At 39.2% G+C, this 26,496-nt stretch overlaps 2 protein-coding genes across 5 annotated transcripts in view; one reads left to right on the top strand and one right to left on the bottom strand.

The window, feature by feature from the left end:
* Positions 1-14,295, bottom strand: part of MCM8 (minichromosome maintenance 8 homologous recombination repair factor) — a 42,988-nt gene extending 28,693 nt beyond the window's left edge. The window contains exons 1-8 of one of the 2 annotated variants that reach the window (XM_080683369.1): positions 14,004-14,295; positions 12,039-12,191; positions 11,674-11,757; positions 9,020-9,102; positions 8,465-8,614; positions 6,006-6,109; positions 5,045-5,243; positions 488-573 (exon numbers count right to left, since the gene is read on the bottom strand). In XM_080683369.1, coding sequence (XP_080539495.1) covers positions 488-573; positions 5,045-5,243; positions 6,006-6,109; positions 8,465-8,614; positions 9,020-9,102; positions 11,674-11,757; positions 12,039-12,186 — 854 coding nt within the window. In that variant the 5' untranslated portion in view covers positions 12,187-12,191; positions 14,004-14,295. Of the gene's footprint in view, positions 1-487; positions 574-5,044; positions 5,244-6,005; positions 6,110-8,464; positions 8,615-9,019; positions 9,103-11,673; positions 11,758-12,038; positions 12,192-13,945 lie in introns of both variants that reach the window. The other variant, XM_080683368.1, reaches the window with a different exon arrangement.
* Positions 14,296-14,417: 122 nt separating this feature from the next.
* On the top strand, positions 14,418-26,496 carry TRMT6 (tRNA methyltransferase 6 non-catalytic subunit). Of its 3 annotated transcripts, XM_080683370.1 has the most exons (11): positions 14,418-14,704; positions 17,969-18,096; positions 19,560-19,669; positions 20,198-20,289; positions 20,411-20,494; positions 20,760-20,884; positions 21,841-22,199; positions 22,602-22,687; positions 23,284-23,386; positions 23,492-23,578; positions 24,867-26,496. In XM_080683370.1, the coding sequence occupies exons 1-11, from the start codon at positions 14,577-14,579 to the stop codon at positions 25,056-25,058; spliced, it is 1,494 nt and encodes a 497-aa protein (XP_080539496.1). In that variant the 5' UTR covers positions 14,418-14,576; the 3' UTR covers positions 25,059-26,496. The 3 variants fall into 3 exon arrangements, with proteins under 3 accessions (XP_080539496.1, XP_080539497.1, XP_080539498.1); XM_080683371.1 differs by lacking the exons at positions 14,418-14,704; positions 19,560-19,669 and having other exon boundaries at positions 18,061-18,096; XM_080683372.1 differs by lacking the exons at positions 14,418-14,704; positions 17,969-18,096; positions 19,560-19,669; positions 20,198-20,289 and having other exon boundaries at positions 20,482-20,614.

Below are 26,496 nucleotides of genomic sequence, written 5' to 3'. Positions count from 1 at the left end.
GCTAGAAAAATGAAATAAATTGTTAAACACACACACACACACAAATTTGACTTGTTTTTTAAAAAAATCTACATTAAAATGCCTCATGGATTGTGAGAACATAAATTAAGACATGCCCATTTCTAAGAAATTCTTTAAACTTTTAAAACAGTATTATTTTTATCATAGCTCATTATGGAAATTATATAGTTTTGTTTATGGTCTACATCCAGTTCAATAGTCACATAAGTGAGAAATACCATGAACTATTTCTCAGTAGAAAAAGGATATAATACTCGCACATCAAATCCTTTCTGGTATCCAACAGAGAACAAATTTTGAATAAAGACAATTATCATTTCAACACAAACTCCTAATTAAGCCTTTTATTGTACACTTTATCAATGTATACAAATAAGAATCATAGTATAATATAGGAAAATTATAGGTTCTCTTTGCAGTTGAAATATCATAAAGCTGCCTTTTATTAAATAGTGTGATTGCTTACTTGATTGACTGCCAGTCCATCGTCACTGTGAGAGGAGAGCTGGGGAGAGCAGTAAATGACTTCCCTCGACATGTAGGCACAAGACACTGCAACAAGATTCACATTCAGATTTCAAGTTTTTATTTAATATTGTTTTAAAAGTGCTGTTGCCTCTGGCCAGGTGGTTCAGTTGGTTGGAGCACTGTCTCATACACCAAAAGGTTAAGGGTTGGATTCCCGATCAGGGCACATACCTGGGTTTCAGGTTCAATCAATAGATCCATGTTCCTCTCTCACATTGATATTTCTCTCTTTCCCTTCCTCCCTGTCTAAAATCAATAAAAACATACCCTCAGGTGAGGATTTAAAAAAAATATATCAGAATGGAAAATGCAGTAAGATCTGCAATGTTTTCCTATTTCCTTCTGCACTGATTCTGTATCACAAGCTTTTGAGGGACCAGCCACCTTTTCAGCTGCTCCCTCTTGATCACTGCTTTTACTCTTTCTGTTGGGGATATGCAAGGTTCCTCACCCTAACGTGCCTCTCACCCTAAGCTCTATTCCTTCCTTTGTGCCCAGGCAGTCTCCTGATCCTGAATGCCCTCTCGCATATGGCCCCACATACTCAGCCTCAATCTTTCCCTTTTCAAAAGCCTTTCCTGGGTCTGATCACCAGCTCTCCCAACTAGCCTCCTTTTGCACTGTTTATCATAACATACATGCCTGAGTGTTATGATAAATAACAAATGAATAAGTTGTGTTCAAGTTTTCATACATCACTTGTTTGCTGTGTGAACTTTAAGGTGCATTTATAAATTCAGAGATTGTGGCAGACTGTATTTTCCAAATATAACCATATTTAAAATCTCCCCATAAGGCTTTATATAACTTTGCCACTCCCCCATCAAGAAATGGAATCTAATCTCCCCTTTTTGGAATCTGGACAGGCTTGTGACTCACTTTGTAACCAATGGAATATGAGAGAATTGATGCCCCCTGACTTCTGAGGCTAGCTAAAAAGAGACAAAGCCATTTCTGCCTATCAGCTGGACTTCTTAAAGCAATCAGCAGCCATATGAACAGCCTACGTGTCCTGAGTTGTCATACTGTGTAAGAGAAGCCAAAATCAGCCCACACAGAAGAGCCATATGGAGGAAAGATCACTGGCCAGCCCCTAGCCACTGCACCCCTTGCTGTTCCAGCTCCAGCCACCATCTGACTACAACTACATGAGAGATCTAGAGCCTGAACTTACCCAGCCAAGCAGTTCTTCCAAATTCCTGACCCACAGAAACAAGGAGAAATAATAAAATGATTGTTGTTATTTTGAACCACTAAGTTTTAGGATGATCTGTTATGCAGCAATAGTGACTGGAACAGAGATCACTTGAAATAACCATCTTTCTGGTCATTTCAGTTAACTGAATTTTAGACACACACGCAGGACCTCTTCATACTCATCTTATGAATCAGTGTTATGACCCACTATGTTAGAGGGCACGAAAATATCCTGACCAAATACAGTTTACCAAAAAAAAATACCTGATTTAAATAAGGATTTAGCCTGGTTGGTGTGGCTCAGTGGTTGAAAATTGACCCATGAACCAGGAGATCACGGTTAGATTCCCAGTCAGGGTACATGCCCAGGTTGCAGGCTTGATCCCCAGTGTGGGGCATGCAAGAGGCAGCTGATCAATGATTGTCTCTCATCATTGATGTTTCTATCTCTCCCTCTCCCTTCCTCTCTGACATCAATAAAAATATATTAAATGAGGATTTAATTTCTGGCCTCTGAGCTAAGGCACTGCCTGAAACTTAAGCCCAAACAGTGGATGACACCAATTTATCAACAACCCTGATTATTCAGAACCAATAGCTGAATCTAACACACCTTGTTCTTTGAGAGAAATAAGCCTTAGGAATTCCAATTTGAGTAAATGTATAATAAATATAAAATTTATTAAAGTCCAAGGATGGTAAAGGCAACTCTGGAAAAGAAGAACAGATATGGAAAATCTAACTACCTTATCAAAAGTTTTAATAAGATCAATGTAAATAAGATCATAAAGAGTTGACAAAGGACCAGTGAAACAAAACAGAATTGCATGTCTATAGGAACATGGTATACTATAGAAAAGCAGGAATAAATAGAGGGCTTAATTAATCATTGTTGACAACTGACTTTTCATCTAAAAGAATATTAGAACCTTAGCTTTTTGCCACTGACAAAATTAAATTCTGGATATATGAAAGATCTAAATATGAAAAACAAGGTTTAAATTCCAGAAACAATTTTGTCTCAAATTGTGTGATCTGAGTAGCATGATGAAATCTCGCCCCATCCCACTCTGCCCCTCCCAGAACATGAATCATCCCTTTGTCCGACATATCCATGCTGCATACACTCCCCACCTTTTAGTCACTTAGTAGCCGTCTCGGTTATCAGATCAACTGTCTCAGCATCACAGTGCTTATGTTCAAGTAACCCTTATTTTACTTAATTATGGTTCCAAAGTACAAGAGTAGTAATGCTGGCAATTCGGATATGCCAGAGAAAACAAAGTGTTTCCTTTACGTGAAAAGTTATGTACATGTAGGAAAAAACGTAGTATATATAGGGTTCAGTATTCTCTGCCATTTCAGGCATCCATGGGGGTCTTGGAATGAATCTCCTGGAGATAAGAGGGGAACTTATATATAAACAGAAAAACGAATAGAAGATATAAACATAAAATTCAGTAAAGAATAAAACTGAGCCCTAGCCAGTGTGGCTCAGTTGGTGGGGCATTGTCACATACACCAAAGGTTGCCAGTACAATTCCTGGTCAGAGCACATGTCTGGGTTGAGGGCTCAATCCCATGTAGGGGGTGTGTAGGAGGCAGCCAATCAATGTTTTTCTCTCTCCCTCCCTTCCCCTCTCTCTAAAAATAATTTTTTTTTAAATCTTAAAAAAAAAGAATACAGATGAATGGCCAATAAAGATGTGAAAAGATACTCAACTATAACAAAAATCATAGCAATTCATATTGAAAATGAAATTCTATTTCACACCCATCACATTGGCAAACATTAAAAAGCCTAGTAACACCAAGTGTTAATGAAAACATGAGAAAATGCCAATTGCTTAACACTACCAGTAGGGGTGTAAGTTGGGACCAACACTCTGGAAAGTAATTTGGCAACATCTAATAAAGTTAAAAATAAGCATATCCTATAACTGAGAAATTTCTTTGTTAAGAAGACATGTACAAAAATGTTCTCTATAGCATGGAAACAACACAAATGTTCACCAGAATAATTAGTAGCTGTTCATTTAATGGAATACCCCACAACAGTAAAAATGAAAGAATTAGATGTGTATCAAGATAGGCAGAACTGTCCTGGCTGGTGTTGCTAAATGGCTGGAGCGTTGGCCTGTGCACCTAAAGGTCATGGATTTGATTCTGGTTCAAGGGCATGTACCCCAGTTGCTGGTTTGCTCCCTGACCTAGTCAGAGCACATGCAGGAGGTAACCAATTGATGTTTCTCTCTCTCTCCCACTCCCTCCCTCCCTTCTACTCCCTCTGAAAAGAAATGGGAAAAATATCCTCAGGTGAGGATTAACCAAAACAAACAAACAAACAAAAAAAACAGGTAGAACTCCAAAGCACATGAACAAAAAAGTTACAGAATGTGACATTCAGTATGCCATTTATGTGAATACACACAAGAAAACAAACCCTACATATACAGTCAAGTATGAAAATGTAGACTTGGCCCTGGTTGGGTAGCTCAGTTGGTTAGAGCATCATCCTGATATGCCAAGGTTGCAGGTTCGATTGTCAGTCAGGCACATACAAGAATCAACCAATGAGTGCATAAATAAGTGGAACAACAAATTGTTATTTTTCTCTCTCTAAAATCAATTTTAAAATAAAGAAAAGGAAATGCAGACTTGAAGGCTACGTGCCAATTTCAGAAAGTGGCTGCCTCAAAGAATGGAACAAAGGGGATGGAACTGGAAAGAGGAACAGAGAGACTTCTACTTTAACTGTAATACTATTCTTGTAGGAAAAAATGAGCTAAAACCATAAAATATTAATATTTGCTAACTCATAATGGGTATACAGATGTTAGTTACATTATTTTCTTGGTTTTAAAAGTACCCTTTTATGGTTTTAAAAATCTAGTTTAAAAAAAGTGTTAAGAAAAAAGGAACACTTTCAAACAGCAGAATAAAGAAAACTTGATGTGTGTACCTCTTAAGTCAAAATATAAAAATGTGAATGGAAAGGATACACATTAACTCAGGATAAAGATGGTCACTGGGAACAGCACATGGCAAGGGGCAAAACAGACACTAATTTTTTTTATCAATAATGTTTTATATCTTTAAAAATGTATCTGGAGCTGGGAAATTTTAATTTTAAGCAGTGGATAGAGGAATGTTTACTTCTTCATTTTCTGTTCCCTGTAGTATTTCATTATTTGTAAACTAAATATACAATAAGCTCTGTGTTCAGAAATATCGGGAACTGTTTTCTGTAAATCGATTTGCCTTAAAGACCAAGATAAATAAAGAACATGATTATCACCTTTGTGGGGAGATTATACTTTCCATCTGGAAGAGAAAGACTCTGAACTTCTCCACATGCAGCACATAGAAAAGCCATCTTGGTGCAAAGAGGCTTTATGTTACTGACACGAACCACTGTGCCTCTCAGAGCAACGTATTTTCCATAGTAATTTGCTCTGACATTCTTGAGCTGTGTCAAGGGCTCATAGTTGTATATCCTAAAACCAAAAATAGGAACATATTTATCCTTGAATTCACAATGGACAGAAAATTGAGGTTGTCTGTATTTTCACAAGGTCCTTTTAGGAGCAACTATGGAATTCTCAAACCATATCATTCCTATATATATCAGAAACTTCATGAAAATTAAATCATTCCAAAAATAAAAAATGCTAAATCTTCCCTTTTCTTCTGGTCCCACTGGCTGTTCTCTAGTGAAAAAGGAAAAAAATTCATGTCAAAAGGAAAATCTAAAGATTCAGCAACTTTTGAGTTTCTAACTTCTTTTTTGCGAACTATTAGGAAGTGTCTTCTATAAATTCTGGAAAAGAAAAACAAAACCCTGATGACTACCTTATTAACCTCTTTTAATGAGAAATTAAATCTTAAAATACAATAAAGATGAATTAAAGAAAAACAAAATTTCATTTGTTCTGTGTCTAGTAGCAACATAATTTTAACAAAATATAATCATACTACTTAGTGTATTACATGGATTATTAAATTTAAACATTAGGGTGTGGGTAAGTACACTTCCAAATTCAACATTTGTAAAAATCTAAAAGTTGGGAAATCAACTTATTTGGGCAGAAAAGGTTTATTTCTGTCATGATCTCTTTGAAGAATTCTCAGTGGGTTTACTTGGTTGTGATGACCATACTTATTGTACTGATTTTTTTAATTTATAAAATGAGGTTCTCATTCTTAAACAGTCTTCAGTGCTTAATTCTAAATAATTTTAAAACCAGCAAATTCCTTACCTTGCATGAATATGTGGCACGTTTACCATTGTTTCTCCATCGCTAGACAATCCTTCTTGGGCTTGTAATTCAGCTGCATGCCTTTCGAGATCCTTAGTTAATACCTAAACGGGACAGACATTTACTCAAAAGTTGGAAAACAAAATATCATCTTGAAGCAGAACTCTTTTATAGAAAATATAAAGTTTATGAACAGCTCAAAACAGAACACTAATAGGACTCTATAATAGTCCCTGAAAACCTGATATTTAATTATGACTTATTTTATACTGAATTATGTTTTATCTGAAATTTTGTTGTCCACAGACTGGAAAACACCAGCATCCCTGTCTGCTACCTTTTGTCCCAACTAAAGCTAATCTTAAAAGTCCTCATGGTTGCCCCCAAAGCTATTACGTCCTAGATGGCTTATGATGAAAAAATATTTTCTTTTTCTCCATATTCACTGATAGAGAAAATAGCCCTGGTCAGTGTGGCTCAGTTGGTTAGAGCAGTGGTCGGCAAACTGCGGCTTGCGAGCCACATGCGGCTCACGAGCCGCGGTTTGCCGCTCTGTTGACTAATGAGTTTGCCGACCACTGCCTTAGGGAAAAACACTTAAAAAAACATTTTAATAATGTACTAATGTCTTTAACCTGAAGTCAAAACTTCTGGGTAAAGGTAATGCCTTACGCAGTGGTCGGCAGACTCATTAGTCAACAGAGTGGCAAACTGCGGCTCGCGAGCCGCAGTTTGCCAACCACTGGGTTAGAGCATCGTCCCGTGTACCAAAGAGTCTCAGGTTTGATCCCAGATGGGGCTCATATGGGAGGCAACCAATCAATATTTCTCATCTCTCTCTCTCTCCCCTTCTCCCTTCCGTACTCTCTAGAATCAATAAAAAACATATCCTCGAGGATTTAAAAAAAGACAGAGAAAATAAACATGACTTTTGAAATACCCAATACCCACTCACTGGGCATTTGACAAGAAAATAAATACTTAATATCTATTTGCATACAAAGCAGTATGCTGATGATCTAAGATAGTGGTCGGCAAACTCATTAGTCAACAGAGCCAAATATCAACAGTACAACGATTGAAATTTCTTTTGAGAGGCAAATTTTTTAAACTTAAACTTCTTCTAACGCCACTTCTTCAAAATAGGCTCTCCCAGGCCATGGTATTTTGTGGAAGAGCCACACTCAAGGGGCCAAAGAGCCGTATGTGGCTCACAAGCCGCAGTTTGCCGACCACGGATCTAAGAGAAAAAGTGAGACACACGTATACAACTCTAATTGTTATAAGGACCATGAATAACATGTAGAAATATCATGAGCGTTTTGAGAAGGGGTCATTAGAAAGGTTTCAGAGAGAGATGATTTAGTTAGGCCCTAAAAATTTGGATATTCAAGAGGGCATTCTATGCTGAATGGACAGCACATGCAAGAGGTAGAAGTTATTTAGAAAATCCCAGGAAGAACTCAGTTTAGCTGGATGGTAGTGAATGAAGGAGAATTAAGTGGAAAGAAAGTTGAACCAGTTCATGGAAAGCCTTTAATGCCATTTAAAGGATGTGGATTTCATTTGATAGAAAAATCACCAGTTTCCAAGGACAAATCATGTTTTACCATGTATGGCAACAATTCAGGAAAAATAATTAAGGCTTAAGACAGAGGCAGTAGGATGGAAAAGAGATGGAGTTAAGAAATATTTTAGAAATAGAAATGAAAGGCTGTAGTGACTTGGATACTGAGAATTAAGGAGCAAGAGGAGTCTGAAGACAGTAGCCAAGGTTCCCTCTCGGTTTACTAGCAGGGTAAACATCTTTGTAATGAACTGTTCCTTTGTCTGGATACCCTTACCTACCTTGCAAAATACCTCTTTAAGACCCATCATAAACCACATCACCTCTACACACTCTTCCTCTGAACTTTCCCCATTCCTCCACAACAGATGAGAATCTTTGTATCTGAACGTCCCCAGCACTTTCTCTGTCAGTCCTGAGATTTACTACTTTGCCTTGAAGCATTTATGTGTACGCCAGTCTAAAAAGTGCTTTTATGTATGTTGTGTCATCAGACCCTGAGAAAAACTCATTAGGCACAGCAGGTATTGCTATTTTCAATTTATATATGGGGACACACAGGGAGATTAAATTGAACTAAAATTTGAGGTTGGTCTTTTTGTTCCAAATTACTGATAACACCATGATGCCTGGTATCTTCTCTATGAGCTTATATAGCTCCTTGAAACAAGGCTTAATTTCCTCACAATCTTTAATAAGATCAAACTAATTGAAATAAATTAGAAGTAAATGTTATATTTAAAGTAAGCGGATATATTAGAATGGTGTTTTTCAGGATAGTACAGCAACCTTTTCATTCTAGCTAATGTCTGTTGGTATCTTTTAGAGAAGGTACTGTTACTGTGAAATTCCTTTAAAATTTTGACAAAAGTTTCACAAAATAAATACTTACCTGATGTATTGCCAGACCCATGCAAGCCAAGGTTTTCTCAGGTGCATCCCTTAATTCATTTGCTATATTTGGTATCAATTTAGCTATTTCATCATCTTTTGTCAATTCTTTAAAATCCACCAAAATACTTCCTTTTCTTTCTATTTCGTCCTACAAAATATTAAGGAATAAAAACAATAATTGCTTTTTCAGAGCATCCAATTATCCACTTTGCAAAAGCATATAATGTTTATATGGTGAAAATAAGTACTATAAATTTTGTGTCCAAGCATGTTTCTAATACTTACAATACATTAACTTATTATTTATGCCTCTTAACCCTTGTGGTAGGTATTAATAATCCTATTATCCTCATTTGATAGATGAAAAAAATCGAGGTACAGAGAAGGTGACTAATTCAACAAAGTCTACATTGCAGGTAAGTGGCAGGGCTGGGAGCTGGACCAAAGCAGTCTGGCTCCAGTGTCTATGATCACCTAGCACCTCAAATACATTGTTCAGTTAGATGACACAAAAAACTGGGACTAGTAGTTTTTTGTTGTATAGGACTCTTACCTTATCATATAAATCAATACGCCTTGTGAAAAAATTTTCAAATGCTTGAATCTTCTCAATAAAAGGAGAGCTATCACTGTAAACTAACCAAACAAATATGGCATTAGCACTAATAATCACACACATACAAGCATAATTTTCATGAGACAGAAGAAACACTAGACATACAGTAAATGACTTCTTCCAACTGCTTTGCCTTCTGATTACATTTAGATAAGAAGTGGTATGGAATATGCACTTAAGATTCTAAAACAAATTTAGGTTTACATAATCTGAAATATAGACAGGAAGTGACTCTCTAAAAGCACCAATATTTATGTCAGATGTATACCAGACTTATGGGGTGAGCACTTCACAAGTTATACAAATGTCAAATCATTATGTTGTATACCTGAAACTAATGTGTCAACTGTCATTGAAAAATAAAAATATTTTAAAACAACTAAAAGCACCAATATCTGGGTATCTTTGTATTAAAATTTTGATTTATAATAGAACCTATTAGTTCAAATAGGTTACATAATAAAGCAAAACAAAAACTGTAATAAAGCCACAGGTAGACACATGAACTAAACTCTTATTCTGAAACAGAGCTAAAGACAGTATTTACAAAGTAAACTCTACTAGTCAAAATTGCCACCCGCCAAATCCCTTCTTGAGATCAGGGGAGAGACAGTCTACTACTTGACTCTGGTTTCAAACCTGTAAAGTTATCTTTTACATTCTAAAGTTCTATAACATTTTTGAATTGGTCTCCCACACAGAAAGAGTACAATGAAGCCTGGCCAGGTAGTTCGGTTGGTTAGAGCATCGTCCCAATATGCCACAGTTGTGGGTTTGATCCCGGTCAGGGCACATACAAGCATCAACCAAGGAATGCATAAATAAATGAAACAACAAAATTGGTGTTTCTTTTTCTTCCTTCCTTCCTCTCTCTCTCCCCCTTCCTCTAAAATCAATTTTAAAAAAGCACACAATAGTACAATGTAGTATGAAACATATCTGTGTATATAATAGAAAAAAAGACTCTTAATTCAAAAAATATTTGTAAAGTACTTTATTCATTCACAAAATAAATACTGAGTGCCTGTTATGGAGCGAGATCTTTGCCCTTAAGCATTGCACAGTCCGGTGCAGTGATTTTCAATCTTTTTCATCTCCTGGCACACATAAATTACTAAAATTCTGCAATCTAACAAAAAATAGGTATAATTTTGATTCATTCACACCAGATGGCTTCTGTTGTGTTGGCTACTGTCATTTATTTATTTGACAATCTAAGGGAAAAGAGGTCAATTTCCCTAACTACATAGTCAGGTATTGCATGTTTTAAAAATTCTTGCAGTGTACCAGTGTGCCACAGAACATTGGCTGAAAATCGCTGTATTGTAGGAAAAACCACTGATCTATCTATCTTTTATCTATCTATCTAATAAGAGACATAACAAGCATATAGATTCTATAAGAGCACAGAAAAGACAATTCTCCAAACCTATATCGACAGATGTATGACGTTCTTGATTATAAAAGGGAGATTCCTGCCTGGCCAGCGTGACTCAGTGGCTGAGCACCGACCTATGAACCAGGAGGTCACGGTTCAATTCCTGGTCAAGGCACATCCCCTGGTTGCAGGCTCAATTCCCAGTAGGGGGCGTGCAGGAGGCAGAGAATCGATGATTCTCTCTCTCATCATTGATGTTTCTCTCTCTTCCCCTTCCTTCCTCTCTGAAATTAATAAAAATATATTTAAAAAATAAAAATAAGATAAAAGGGAGATTCATTAACTGTGTTTCTATAGAAACCTGTTTTGGTTCCAAGCCTACCCTTCTATCTTCTGTTCTGTGATCTTATGATCAAGATCTGCACACTGAATTTCCCAGACCACTTAGGTTCTGCCAATTAGAGGCACTGTAAAGAGACTAGAAGATGGCAGGAAAGAAGAAAATAATTTATTCTTATTTTCAATTCTTTTCAGCACCTCTCCAGCTGCAGAGGTTAGCTACAGTTCAAACTTCCAGCATCTACTGTGCCATCCTTCCACCAGAGTTACCAGCAGCAACCCATTTAATTCACCTCAGTTATCGAACCACAACCTTTTAGGTTATACCTCAGAAGCACTCCTTTGAATTCGTAAGATTCTGGTAACCTCAGAACTTCTTATCTTTTATTCCTCATTCATAAGGACAGTTGCTGCTCCCTAAAGTTACTACTATCTAGAACAGCCATGGGCAAACTACGGCCCGCGGGCCGGATCCGGCTGTACTATCCGGTTCTCTTGCTCTCCCCTCTGCTCCTTTACTTTGAATTTATATTAGTTCACAGAAACACTCCATTTATGCTTTTGTTCCAGCCCTCCGGTCCAGTTTAAGAACCCATTGTGGCCCTCGAGTCAAAAAGTTTGCCCACCCCTGATCTAGAAGCTTACCTCAATGTACCCTTTTTGCTCTTTAAGTCTTTCATCTTTATAACCAATTCCTTATATTAAATCCCCCTTAAACATAATGTTCTTATAACATAAGCATGATTTCAGTTTGGGTGAATTAATATTAAAGAAGAGACTATACATCAGTAAACAAATGATTAAATAAAATGTAGCATCCAAAGTCAAGTTAAGAAAATATAATTTATGGCACTTTTTACAGTATTAATTCTACCTTCAGAGAGATAAAGCTTCCATCCTTTATATGGTATGAACTGATCCAATGTTGACTGTAGTAGCAAAGACTGAGAGGTTTGTTCTGAAAACAAAACAAAACAGAAAACTAAATTAGTAGAGACAGAGCAAACATTTTTTTCCAATTTGCTTCTCCTACCAACAATGAGAAATTGACATATTAGTAGAGTATCTAAATTACAGGCTTCAGTAAGAATTCTAGATATTAACATTCAAATACTACCTTAAAGGGTTTTAACATCAATAAAAGGCTGAAATTTGAGGTTAAAGTGTTTTGAATACCAGGTATGAATAGATTCCTTCATGAAAAAATTTAAAAATTGAATAAACATTGACCGCCCCTACCAGAACCATGTTTTTCTGTGCGTTTATTCAGGTCAGGTCTGTGTCCTCTTTCTCTCCATTTTCCTGAGAAGCTCCCACCACCTCTTCCTCTTTTCCAGCTTTGAAATCTTCCTCGTCCAAATCCTCTGCCTCTATACTCTCCATTCATGTCTTCTAAAAGATAGAAGTTAGGAAAGTCTTCATCAAAATTATAGGGGAAATAGTGCTCCTAAAAATGCATTAACTAGTAAATAAGTGAAAAATAATATATTATAGTTTGACACTAGTCAACAGGCTTGCAGCACTGTACACCTGATATAAATCCCTTACTCTTCTCATCTGCAGTTACTCTTCTAATCCCCATTTCTTTTTAAGGTATATACAGATGTTTTATCAAATATACTGGATGCTCATGAGATAAAAATAAGAATAGGTACTGTACCTGTCTTTTTTAAAAAATATATATTTTTATTGATTTCAGAGAGGAAGCGAAAGGGAAATATAAACATCAATGATGAGAGAGAATCATTGACTGGTTGCCTCCTGCATGACCCCTACTCGGAATAGACCTGCAACCCGGGCATGTGCCCTTGGCCAGAATCGAACCTGGGACCCTTCAGTCTGCTCTGTCCACTGGGCTAAACCAGCTAGGATGGTACTATACCTGTTTTTAAGAGCTCCCACAATAGAAATGAAAACAAGACAGGTAATTAACTCTAAGATAACTGGTTTGCAGTGTTTTGAGACTTATTATAGGGCAGCACTGGCTGAACATAATCCTGACCTGTGAGATGCTAGGGATGTATCATCATAGCTCCTTCTATACAGTCTGTCCTGCAGTGTCATACACACTTTTATCAGAGATGCAAAGATATTCTTACATAGGCATTAGAGATAAAACTTTCTGGGGAAACACAGGAGTGGGACAGGGTTCATACATACATGTTTCAACCTTTCTATTTCCATAGGGGCCTAAATGTGAAAGATGTTAATTTTTCAGGAAACTTCCATTACTGTCTTAAAAAACAATGGAAGCAAGTTTCCAGGTCAATATTGATTAGATGGATTATTTACAGTTTTTAGATAAATTTGTTGAAATGCAGGGGTTTTTTTTTTTTGAAAGCATATCCATACTTGTTATAATCTTTTTTGCTAATTATCCCTCATATTTTTTCTATTTTGTACATAGCAAGATACTCATTTTTATTAAACTTAAACCCATATAGTTCCTAGCCGAGTATCAATAAATTAAAATATAAATAACCTTTAAAAATGGGTTTTAAAATAATTCATATAGGTGGAACACAGGGCATTTTTAGGGCAGTGAAACCATTCGGTATGATACTGTAATGGTGGGTATGTGACATTATGCATTTGTCAAAACTCATGGAACTGTACAACACAAAGAGTGAACCCTAATGTAAACTATGGACCTTAGCTAATATGTATTGAATTTGGCCCATCAACTGCAACAAATTTGTAACTAATACAGGATGCTAATAGGAAGGTATGGGGGGAGGGATAGATATGTATGGGAACGCTTTGCACTTTGTGCAATTTTTCTGTAAACCTAAAACGATTTTAAATAATAGTCTTTAACTAAGCACGTTCATGATGTTAGGGCAAGACAAGACTTTGATAATTGTCTAGACCACATATAACACGTTAAGAAAATAAAGCCCAGAGGAACGGATCAAGATCAAAGTTGTTTGGTGGCAGTACTGGGCTCAAAACCTCGTTTTCAGACTCCCCAGCTGAAGCGCTCCTTCGACAACGCTACGTGCCCTACCTTTCTCAAATGAGACAGTGGGGGTGAACATAACTGTAAAAATTCCAACACAAATGCAAGAAGTAGGACTAGAAAATAAATAAAGGAGCCAGCCATCCGTGGGCCTGCTGTGCTTCGTTAAATGCCCTACTTCACTTACGTCTCTCCTCAGGCTAAGTTCTTACTGGCAAAGAATAGGGATTCGAAAGCTTTCCTACTTCACGCCCCGGCGGCTCCTGGCAGGAGCAGATCCGCCGGCCGGCTGTCCCTTCCTCTCGGGGAGGAGCACGGCGGGGCCGAGAGGAGACTCCGAGTCCTCAGGCGACCCCTGCCCACGTTCCACAGTTCTCTTCAGCGGCAGCTCTCCTACCGTCGGCCGAGTCTCATCTGTCGGAGTAGTTCAGGGACCTCAGTGTCTCCACTACGGCCTGGAAGGCTCGCAGAAAGATACGCACCACCTCAAGCTGCAGTCCAGCCGTCTTCCAAATTGTTTTTTGGCGCTGCTGTGACGCAACTTCCGCTCAAGGAGCTGCGAGACTGGAGGGGCGGGACATAGTGCAGCCAATCAAGGAGTTCGGCCAAACGGAAAACCTGAGGCTCCCGGAAGCTGTCCCTAGGGTCTGACCGGAAAGAGGAAGCGGCGTTCAGCACGTGGGGGCAGTGTCGGTGGGAGGGTTCTGCGTCCTTTCGGTTCCTGGGAACTGAAGCTGGCTGCGGCGGGCGCTGAAGACCAGAGACAGGGTGCGGGGGCCTGGAGAGAGGCTGCGGGGTCGGGAGACCCGCTGAGCGCCATGGAGGGCTCAGGGGAGCAGCCGGGCCCACAGCCACCGCCCCCCGGGGACCACCGCATCGGCGACGGCGACTTCGTGGTGCTGAAACGGGAAGATGTATTCAAAGCAGTGCAAGTCCAGAGAAGAAAGTGAGTCCTGTCGCTGACCTTAGGTGCCCAATGCCCCATCCTTTAGATACCCCCTACTTTCAGGTCTTCCCACGTACCCTCCCATCAGGGTCCCCTTCTTGGCTCTCTGCATTCCCAACGTCCTCTCTAGTGATGTCCTCTCAGATCTTCCCACGGTTGCTTTCCCCCTCTCCCAGGATGCCATCTTTGGCCCTCAACGTCCCTCCTGTTTTTCTACAGAGTCCCCCTTCTATGGTCTCATACCGGCCCTCTGCCTTCGGCATCCTTCTCAGTCTTTCCACAGAGTGCCTTTTCCACTTTTGGCTCCACCACCAGCATGCTCACCCCACTCCCTGTCCTGGGATTCTTCCCGCTAGGTTCTTAAGATCGTCTCTCCTGTTTTCTCACAGAACTCACTCTTCACCCTCCCAGTGGTCCTCAAACTACGGCCAGCGGGCCACATGCGGCCCGCCGAGGACATTTATCCGGCCCGCCGGGTGCCACTGCCTGTCCTGCTTAGCAGCCGACTCGTCCCGGGCCCACAGTGCGCATAGGAATTTGTTCATAGGTTGTTTTTTTTAAACTATAGTCCGGTCCTCCAAGGGTCTGAGGGACAGTGAACTGGCCCTCTGTTTAAAAAGTTTGAGGACCCCTGCATCTCATCCTTGCCTCTTAGCCCATCCCCCCTTCTCCCGTAGGCCCTTGTTCCTCCCTAATCCCTCATCCAGGATCACTCCCACAAAAATGAAACCTCTCCGACCTTATGTGGTCTTCTGGGCTCTTCTCTCCATCTAAAAGGACTGCCTGTCTACACTGAATAACTATGAAATGTGTGATCACTCTAGGATTCCAAATTTTACATCAGGGGATGCGTGGTTTGGAAAAGTTAAATTACCCAAAGGCAGTTTGCTCAGGGTCTCAGAACTTGAAATTAGTTTTGGTTTATGAACCTGCAGATTAATTTTCACTCTGATTTAGTATTAGAAAAGTGGAAATTTTGATAACTTTTAGCAGGGATGGTTAGGTTGTTAAGTCCCAGTTGCTCATTAATGGTGAAAATGTACTGGGGTGTTTTGGTTATTGGTTAATTATCTGAAAAGTACAACCAAGCTTTCTTTAGAGTTGGGTTGTTATACAACTTTTGACACAGCAGTAAGTTCCATGTAGTGCCAAGAGAACAACTAGCAGACCATGAGTCTAAGGATTGTGAGGCTTAGAATTTCTGGTGAGTGCTCAGTTCAGATGAATTACTTTACTTCTTTGTAAGTGGTATCGAACTCGAAACAAATATCGGAAGAAAATAATCTAATAATAGTCCCCAAAGCAACAAATGGTGACAACCAAGCTTTTTGTACAAGCACCAATCTGCTAAAGAAAAGAAATACAATTGGGGAGGGATTTTAGTCCAGAAATGTACTATCTACACCAACTTTATATCCCTCGTCACTACTGTACTTTTGTATTCTTGAAACCAGTACTTTTTTTTTTCCCCCTCAGAATATCTGATTAGAAATGTGTGCTTGCTCCCAAGTACATAAGTTTTGGAAAGTGCCAATAATAATTACTTAAACTTTTAATTGAAGTTTAATAGTGCAGCAACATTCTTAGGTTGTAAGTTCAAAGAATGATCTCAAAGTTATACAACTGTATAATGACCGTGCAAGTGAAACTTCTTTTTTTCATACTGTCCTTTTAAGTTGCCTAATTTTGAAATGTGGTTGTTTGAGTGTGCTTCTTAGTAATGTTCTCTGTTAAACAAGAACTTTTTTATTAACAAGGAGACAGTCAGCAACATCTTTACTTCTAAAAAGTACTCTTTAGGGTTTTTTAAAAATTTGCAAACACTTTTCATCACTTTCCTTGCCAGAAGCCACAGCATTAGTTTACATTTTATTTAGAAAATGACCTTCTAAGCTCAGATAAATCTCAGGCCCAATTCTCCCTTCCCTTAGTGCTACCCTCATCTGGTTGGGCAGAAGCAATCCTGGGTATCTAGAAGGAGACTTGCAGATCTCACTCTTTTCCAGTGAAGCCTTGGCTCTACACCCCTCTGACTGGGCCCTACTTTCCTGGATTCAGAGTTCTATCCATGTGGGCCATGTCCTGAGCATCCTGAGATGCATTGGTCTTTGCTGGGTAGACTGTGTGGTGTAGTGGAAAGAACCAGGCTTTGGGGACAGGCAGACTTGGATTTGAATCCCTGTTCCCACTTTTTAACTGTGAATCTTGGACAAGACACTTTTCCCTGCGCCTCAGATTGCTCATCTGGAATTATGGTGCCCCAGGATTACTGCTAGAATTAAATAAAAAATTATGGAACAGCTCGCGTATACTGCCTAGCCCCTGATTGACATTCAGCGAATGCTAGTTTTCTTCTTAAGAAAGGAAAGATTTTTGTTTTTGTGGAACTTCCCTTTAAAGTTGTAGTTAAGAGCCCTAGCCATTTTGCTCAGTGGATAGAGCCTCGGGCCTGTGGACCGAAGGGTCCTGGGTTCCATTCTGGTCAAGGGCAAGTACCTAGGTTGCAGGCTTCTCCCAGGCCCAGGCTCTGGTCCGGGTGCGTGCAGGAGGCAATCAGCCAATGTGTTTCTCTCACATTGATATTTCTCTCTGTCTTTCCCTCTCTCTTCCACTCTTGAAAAATCAATGGAAAAATATCCTTGGGTGAGGATTAAAAATAAATAAAATAAAATTGTAATAAGATAAAAATCTGGGTAATGGGATTTTGTTTGTAATCAGCCATTCTCCATAAATGTTATTCTCACTGAAAAAAAAATGTTTTTTGGGTGGCTTCTTTGTAAATATAATTTGCTTTTACTAGATAAGTTTTAAAGAAAATGGCCACTTAGGCTAGGGAATTAGTTAAATCCCCATCACCTTAATGATTGCTTAGTTTTGAGATTTTCTTATGTAAGTTGCAAGAGGTGTCAGTGTGTGTCCAGTAGCCTGGCAATCTTGGCAACCCTTTATGCTACTTAGGAAGTCTGCAAGGCCGTGAGTTTGGACATCCTGTCGACAGTGCTAATTGGAGTCACACCACTGCCTTGGAAGAGGAATGTCTGTCCTTGTTTCTCATTCCAAAATCAGTGTTTTTGTGGCTTCTTCACTAATGTTATGTCTCTGCCGCAACCCAGTTCGCTCTAGTTCATTTGTCAGTTCATGTTCAGAGGTAATGCTGTAGATCATCCTTTGTGAAGACCAGTTTTAAAGTAAACTAGATCAAACTTATCTTTTCTATTCAGAATGCAAATGAGATGTAGCTAATGATTGCATTTTCTTCCCCAGAAAAGTAACTTTTGAAAAACAGTGGTTCTATCTGGATAACGTCATTGGCCATAGTTATGGAACCACATTTGAAGTGACCAGTGGAGGAAGTCTTCAGCCTACAAAGAAAAAGGAAGAGCCTTCTTCAGGTGCACTACTTTGGGTGTATGAAATAGGTGTTCTTGACCTGGCTAGTCAGAAATCTGTCACCCCCAATTCGTTCTAAAGTGCTAGCCCAGCCTATATCCAAAGAATTCTAAACTCATAATCTAAGAACTATAGCTTGGTGGAATGAAGCAAGCTCTGCCTTTGGCTTCGAGATACTTGGATTCTGTCTCCAGCCCATTGTTAACGCACACTCTGACCTTGGGCCAGGCATTTAATTTCATGAGTCCTTGCTGCTTCAGTGTAAGCGCAGGTGCAGAGCCCTCTCAGTGCCCAGAAGCTGAGTAAAGCTTTGAGGAAGTTTACGTATTGGGTGGAGGTTCAGAGGTCTGGCTCATTAGGTTTAAGTTTCAGCTCTATTTCTTGCCTTGTAACCTTGGGCAAGTTAATTGGTTTCTCTAAGTCTTATATCCTTATCTGTAAAATGGGGCTATAAACATTTAATGCCTAGGCTGTAGTGAGCATTCAGTCACATGACATATAAAAAGTTCTTAGTAGTACCTTATAGTAAAGGCCCCATAATTTTAGCTGTTATTAATTAAAATGAAATACTTAGTATTTGTTTAAAAAGATGTACTTAAAATATTTTATTAATAAAATAAATATTCTTAAGTAATTTTAAAAGTAAATGATTAAAATACTATTAAAGTTCTGGTTCAAACCAGTTCATTAAATATTTTTACATTAACATCCATATTTTTATTAATCTAGACATGATTAGTCATTGCGATTATAGCAATTCATGAGATGGATCATGCCATAAAATTTGTTAGTGGGAAACACCAAAAATAATCTGGTAGGTAAGCAAACCAGATGGTGATGTGTGCTATGAAGATGACAAAGCAGGGAGGTGTATTGGAGGCTGATTCGATGAGCTGAGACTTGGCTGAGATGATTGAGCTCAGCCCTGAGTGACGGAAAGGATCCAGTTACTCACATCTGTCATAAGAGCATTGCAGGCAGAGAGAGCAGCAAGTACCAACGCCCTGCTGTGGGACCATGCTTAGGGGCTTAGGAACAGAAAGAAGGGCGATGTGGTTGAGTATGGGGGTCAAAAATGAGGCCAAAAGAAGATAGCCAGGAGCCAGATCATACACAACTTTGCAGGTCATCTTAGGATTGTATTCTGATTGCTAGAGGAAGCCTCTGTGGTTTTGTGCATCAGAATAAATGAGCCAGTTTGCATTTTAGAGAACTCTGGTGTCAGGTGTATAGTAACAGGGCAAGAGTGGGATCAGGAAGGTGAGTTAAAGAATTGGAGTAGTCATGGCAAGATAGGATGGTAGGCTGGAGTGGAACTGGAAGGCAAAATTTGCATGTACATTCCAGTGGAACTGGAAGGCAAATTTGAGTGACTGATGGGCTGGTTGTGGATATGAACTTAGAAGAAGGAAGATTTTAAAATAATTTCAGATCATAAATGTCATAAAGCAATTTCCTTCCTTAGAGACCAAAGAAGCGGGCACTGATAATCGAAATATAGTTGATGATGGGAAATCTCAGAAACTTACTCAAGATGACATAAAAGCTTTAAAGGACAAGGGCATTAAAGGAGAGGTAATATTCAAAGGATACTGTGTTTTGTTTTTGTTTGGTATTTAGGGAATTGCTTGGTTTTTAAAGCAGAATTTACCCAAGGTAAAATGTAAAAATACTGCATACTTGTTAGAAATAGCTTGGAATGTACATGCAATTCATTCAAAAATTTCATTTCTTATATGCAGGAATGTAAGCAAGTGACATTACTAACATTGTTAGCAAAGAAAATTTAATAACTTAGTGCCTATTAGAGCTTAACTTTATTTTCAGCAATGTTTTCAGCTAGTGTCTTCAAGAATGACAGTTGCCTTGCCCTCTCTTCTGTTTTTATTGTACATCTCTGTTCTTTTATCTTGGTTTAAATGGAGTTAAAAAGTACTTGTATTTGAATACAAATTCTAAATAGAGTAAAAAACTACAAAGTTCAAAGTTCATCCATGTGGACTTCTAGGCAAAAGGGACTGGAGAATCAGACCTTTGGATACATTCTGGGGTAAGAAACCTAAAATTAAATATCAGGAAATCTGCCTGCTTCTTTTCTTATAGGAAATAGTTCAGCAGTTAATAGAAAATAGCACAACATTCCGAGACAAGACAGAATTTGCTCAAGATAAATATATAAAAAAGAAGAAAAAGAAGTAAGTTTTTGTTTGAAAAGGAAATATTAAACATTTTTGTAGCTTTATAAAACATATTACTAAACAAAATATTTTTAAACCAGTTTTTAAACTTGGCGCTCTGTTTTTTTTCTTCCCCCAGATATGAAGCCATCGTTACTGTTGTGAAACCATCTACCCGCATCCTTTCAATTATGTATTATGCCAGAGAGCCTGGAAAAATTAAGTACGCTTTGTTTCTTTCAAAAGTATAATTGGGGGAAAATTTATCTTTAAGAAAGTCATGATTTTAAGTAAAGTGAAAAACTTGCTCACCTGAATAAAGTATTCTCCTACCCCATAAATTGTAAGTTCTTTTTACTATTGCCTCGATAATCTTATCAACATACTTTTAATGAAACAAATCTTGAAAAATGATGATTAAACTAATGGGACTTGCTTAGCTAAAATGAGTGAATCATCATCCTTTTGTTAATTTTTTTTTTTTTTAGCCACATGAGATATGATACACTAGCCCAGATGTTGACATTGGGAAACATTCGTGCTGGCAATAAAATGATTGTGATGGAAACATGTGCAGGCTTAGTGCTGGGTGCTATGATGGAACGAATGGGAGGTAAGTTTTAACATTTTCAAGTTCATGATTTGAGTAGAGGAGTCTAAAAAAATAAAAGTAATCTCATAGAAAGTGAGGTTACTGAAATGACTTGGGCCTGCACAGCTCCAGTCCCCAGGACCATGCGGCACAGCCCACATCTCCCAGCCTGTGCTGTGTTGGCACCCACAGATGGCAGTTGTCCTTCCCAGCTTCAGGAGCAGTGGGGATGGTTCTCAAGCCTGTGGCTGGCTAAGACCTCCAGGGCAATGATTTCAGTAAACTCGGATAGCTGGTGCTCATCTTACTGACCTGAATTGAGTGGGGCAAATACTAAGGATGTATTCTCTCCTGGAAGATATAACATAGGCTGATTTGCCTGTTCTTTCTCTGACCCATAGAAGATAAGAACTTTTGCCTGGCTAGTGATGCTGATAGGTTGAGCATCAACCTATGAACCAGGAGGTCACAGTTCAATTCCCAGTCAGGGCACCTGCCTGGGTTGTAGGCTCGATCCCCAGTGGGGGGTGGGCAGGAGGCAGCTGATCAATGATTCTCTCTCATCATTGATGTTTCTATCTTTCTCCCCCTCTCCCTTCCTCTCTGAAATTAATACAAATATATTTTTAAAAAGAAGAAAAAAACCCTTCAACTACCTTGTTTGAAAGTAATGGCACTGGACTGGGAGGAAGCTGAGAACCAGTCACCAATCATGTGATACCCAAATTTACACAATCACAGGGTTTTACGGTAGTGTCAAGTGGGGGTAAGCTTGTTTAAAACTTCCTGTTCATCTGTTTGGGAATTATATTGCATCCGTTGGGAGTACTCATAGACTCCAAACTCCCATCATCTGTCAGCCTCTGCACAGAGTCAAGTAGAGAGACCTTCAGTCTTCTTACTGTGGAGGACCATGAGGATTTGCAAAATCTAGAGTCACTTTCTTCAAGAGATGTTTGTTTCGTTTGTCTGTTCAGGTTTTGGTTCCATTATCCAGCTGTACCCTGGAGGTGGCCCAGTTCGGGCAGCAACTGCATGCTTTGGATTTCCAAAATCTTTCCTCAGTGGTCTTTATGAATTCCCACTCAACAAAGTGGACAGTCTCCTAAATGGAACATTTTCTGCCGAGATGTTATCTTCAGAGCTAAAAGACAGTGCTTCAGTGGAAGAAAGTAATGGCACACTGGAGGAAAAACAGGCTCCAGAACAAGAAAATGAAGACAGCATGGCAGAGGCCCCAGAGAGCACTCACCCCAAAGAACAAGAAACAATGGAAATTGTCTCTCAAGACCCAGAGTATAAGGATCCTAAAGAGAGAGGAAGCAAAAAGGATTATGTAAGAACATGAGAGTCCCCACTGCCCTCATAATATTCCCCTCAGGACCTCAGTTAATTTTGTTTAAGCACTGAGATTTGATTTGGCTTTGCAGCATCACCTCCCAAAATAATAAATACCGCACACACCAGATGGAGAAAGAGTGTGTGTGTGGGTGCACACACGTGTGTGATATAATCTTTGAGATAGAGTTTTATGATACAGAAACGTTGTATATAGTAGTTTAACAATGGTTTAATAACATAATGGGCTGTCTTGTGTGTTTCCAGCTTCCTTAGCAATGACCTCCTTCTGTTGCTTTAGTCCAAGTTGATAAATATTGTTAAAATGTTTTGGCAGACCAGCGTTTCCATAAGCCTGACTGAATGACCTCAGTACATTGGTTTCTTATTTTTCTTGAAGATTCAGGAAAAGCAGAGAAGACAAGAAGAGCAGAGGAAAAGACAGTTAGAGGCGGCTGCTCTGCTGAGTGAAAGGAATGCAGATGGGTGCGTTGATAAAAGAATGCGGGCGACACTTTGCTGCACGAGGGCCTCAAACAGATTAGCATTCTGTGCTTGTCTGCTTTGATTCTAGTGGGAGCAGAGATATAATTGTGGCTTGGGTTTTTAAAGAAAGGAGGCTGCATCTGGCGAAAGTGGGAAATTGGACTGGTTTCAGAGTTTTTAAAGATATTTGAAATTTCTCCAATGATGGTGCATCAGCTGGGGGGTGCGGGTGGTGGGGCATTCAGATTGATTTGAAATTGGCTAACGCGAGGTCTAGGGAGACCTGCCAAGGAGAGAGAGATCCAGTTGCCTGCAAAGCCAGCATCACGATGTTGGATTTGTTGCTAGATGATTTTTTTTTTTTTAAATCAAGAATGTTAAGTGCTACTTGTGAGTTGCCAGGCACCATGAGAGCTTATAATTCAGTTTGTTTTCTAGAAATTAATAGCTCATCATTTTATTTGGAATTTCTGGAATGTATATAAAGCTCCTCTTTGTGTAAGTCATGCAAATACATGATCATTTTAGATGTATTTTAAAACCTATGCTCCATTTTGGGAGCATAGAGAGGAATATATCCAACATCTTTCTTGCAGTTTAATTGTAGCCAGTCGTTTCCATCCCACTCCACTGCTGCTGTCCTTGCTGGACTTCGTGGCCCCTTCAAGGCCATTCGTGGTCTACTGTCAGTATAAAGAGGTAATACTAAAACAGAACGGAGGGGAATTCTTGTATCAGAATATTGATTCTCAAATTGTGTGGCCCTAGAAGTAATTCTTAACAGAACTTTCTCTGTGCCTTCAGCCTTTGTTGGAATGCTACACAAAACTGCGGGAAAGAGGAGGGGTCATCAACCTCAGGCTGTCTGAAACCTGGCTCAGAAATTACCAGGTACGTGTTCTTACAGCCAGTCCCAGGAGTTGCTCGCCGGAGTCTCTGGCTGCTTGCAGTGGTGCCGGAAGTTGTCAAATACAGATATCCCCTTTTCTGTCTATAGAGATGAAACAGTCTCTCACGCTTATAACTCGGAGAAAGGGCCCTGAGCTTTCCTGACGCTTTTCTCCTTTCATGTCAGGGTCTGTTACTGTAGTACTCTAGGAATATTTAATATGCAAAGCATTCTGGTTGTGTTTACTCAAGGCCTCAAGATCACTGTGGGGGGAATAACACAATAGCAAAATCTCAAGCCAAGAAAGTGACCCTCTCATCTCTGCTCAGATATTTTAGCAGCAAGTTCAGGATTATTAGTGGGCTCCGTGTCAGTTCAGGTCCTCTGGAAGGCGTATGTCAAGATGAAAATAGAAGTGTAAGATTTTTTCAGGGACAATGCCTCTGAAAGATAAGGGGAGAGGGAATAGGATTAGGTGGGGAGAGTTGTCAAACCATGATGCAGGTCTGGTGACTATGAAAGTGGGGGTTGGGGGTGACAAAGGAGTAGGGGAAGAAGGACCTGCAGTGCTACTCTGAGAAAGTGCCAGCCAGGATCATGGGGAACCTCAAGACTTCCCACTAAAGAAGCCCTATGTTGGGCAGAAATGGTGCAGTCCTGTTAGCCATACCCAGTTACCAACTTGGAGCAGCCATGGCGTCCATGGGAATGAAGGTTCCAGCAGATCTCAAAGGAACAGCTGCTTGAAATCCTCACAGCCAGTTCCCTCTTGAAAGATCTGAGGGAACACCTCCATGCTGCCACAGGCTCTGCCCTGCTGCTTGGACATCTTGCTTGTCTTACTGGACGCTACCACCCTGGGCTGTCCTGCCCTCCAGGGCAGCCATCGCATTTAGCTGTGGTAGCAGGAGAGAAGTCTTGTCAGAGCCAACAGGACATAGGAAAGGGAGACTGGTGTATATCCAGTAGCTCCATCTCCATGGACCCAAGCCCCACCATTGGCCATGAAGTATCCAGGCCCAGAGCACTGCACAAACCATTTGCCACTAGAAACTTGCTTTAGGATGAAGAGAAGCAGCTTCAGTTTTATTTTTCACAAGAAAATCACTTAAACCAATTTAGGTACTTTTACTAACACAATCATTTAAAGGGTGGAGCTCCTTAGGAATTGGTTCATTTAAATGTTCAAGAGAATCTGTGTCATTTAAATTCTGGTTTCTGGCATGTATATTGTTAGCATGTACTTCACCTGCTTAGGAAAACCAATGTCTGTCTTTCTGTCTTGATTAGGTTTTACCAGATCGAAGTCATCCCAAACTGCTGATGAGTGGAGGTGGGGGATACCTTCTCTCAGGCTTCACTGTCACCATGGACAACCTTAAAGCAGACCCCAGTCTCAAATCCAACTCAAGCACTTTAGAATTATGCAAGACTGAAGAACCAGCAGCTAAAAAACGGAAATGCTCAGAGTCTGACTCTTAACCTTTCAAAAGTTGCTTTGATTTTTGTTCTTAGGCATTATACAGTTAGGAAGTAAACTTTAAATATCCTAAGAATAAGATTATGTCTGTATGCTTGTTCCTGGGAAAGATAAGTAAGCCTTTTGTTCACCTCTGACAGATGGATCTGGTCTGTCAAAACCTTGAGCCAAAATACCCAGGCCTGGGTATACAGTGGACTGAGATATGGCCAATTCTGTTTATTTCACAGCAATACACTAAGTACTTTTAATACTCCATGCAGATATCTCGGGAATTTAGACATCCTAAAGATATATTTACACAAGACTTTGTTTATATGTTAAGCAGAATAACACAGCATAGTTAAAACTTGGTGGGTACTTTAAGGAAGGAATTTGTGGAAAATTTCCCTGTTCATTCCACTCTTTGCAACCTAAGCAATACGAATGTGTGTGTTAGATTTACAGTACCAAAAATGTCCACCCTCTTCCCTGCAGTGGAAGAAACTTTTTTAAAATGCCAGATGTTTTATTTTAATAGGTGACAACTTAGGAAAGTCAAGTATTTATTTTATTGCTTTTTTTGTTGATAGAAAGGTGTAGTAGGGTGCTTTTTTGTATTAATTTACCAATCTCCTCATTCTTTATTCTAAATAAAGTGACTAGAATTTTGGGGTACTATTCAATTGAAGGAAACAAAGGGTTTTTTTTCCTCCCCAGAGACTTACGGAGATACATAATTGTATACACAAATATATGTACAGTGAGTCCTCATTTAACGTTATCAGTAGATTCTGTGACTTGAAGCAAAAACAATGTATACTGAAACCAATTTTACCATAGGATAGTTCATAGAAACAAGTGTTAAGTTCTTAAGGCATCTCATCAATGTTATGCAATGACACTGAATGAACCGATGTTATCCGAGGACCTGCTGTATATGAATGTTGGTATGTATTCATATATATATTTATATATATACACATACACACGGAGACAGAATGCACTATCCCTATAACTCTGGCAAAGTTTAGCACAGGGCTTAGACCAGTTCTCATTGCATTAGTGTCACTTCTTGTCAAATGTATTTTAAAGTGCCTTTTTGGTGATTATTAATGCTGGTTTGTTGAGCTCTGGCATGATTAGTTGGTTAGTCTTTTTAAGCTCTGAAAAAATATAATCACATTATTTGGGCATCTGCTGCAGCCAAGACAAGTGTTTCAAGTCAGCCAAGGCTCTTGTCCACGAGTCTTGCTCACTAAACACGCTCATTGTGTGTATTGTTCACATCGTTAAAGTACCGACGCAGATGATCAGCCAGGAGCATCTCAGAAAAAAAAAAAAAAATGCTTTTCCTAATAGCATGCACTATTTTAATAATGGCCAGTGTGATTACCAGGTACAGTTCTGATTCTTTTTTCTTATAACAATTGCTTTTAAAGAATAAAAGTGTTTTCTACC

Source organism: Plecotus auritus (assembly GCF_963455305.1).
Source record: "Plecotus auritus genome assembly, chromosome: 8".
In the NCBI taxonomy this organism is placed as follows: Eukaryota; Metazoa; Chordata; class Mammalia; order Chiroptera; family Vespertilionidae; genus Plecotus; species Plecotus auritus.
The sequence above is the reverse complement of the archived record's forward strand: the minus strand, read 5'-3'. Positions and strand labels throughout refer to the sequence as shown.

Excerpts from the sequence above, each read along its gene's own strand:
- TRMT6 (XM_080683370.1), top strand. The coding sequence starts at position 14,577 with ATGGAGGGCTCAGGGGAGCAGCCGGGCCCACAGCCACCGCCCCCCGGG. Across the intron at positions 22,200-22,601 it reads GAGGAAGCAAAAAGGATTAT|ATTCAGGAAAAGCAGAGAAG; the intron begins GTAAGAACATGA and ends TTTTTCTTGAAG. Across the intron at positions 22,688-23,283 it reads AGTGAAAGGAATGCAGATGG|TTTAATTGTAGCCAGTCGTT; the intron begins GTGCGTTGATAA and ends TCTTTCTTGCAG.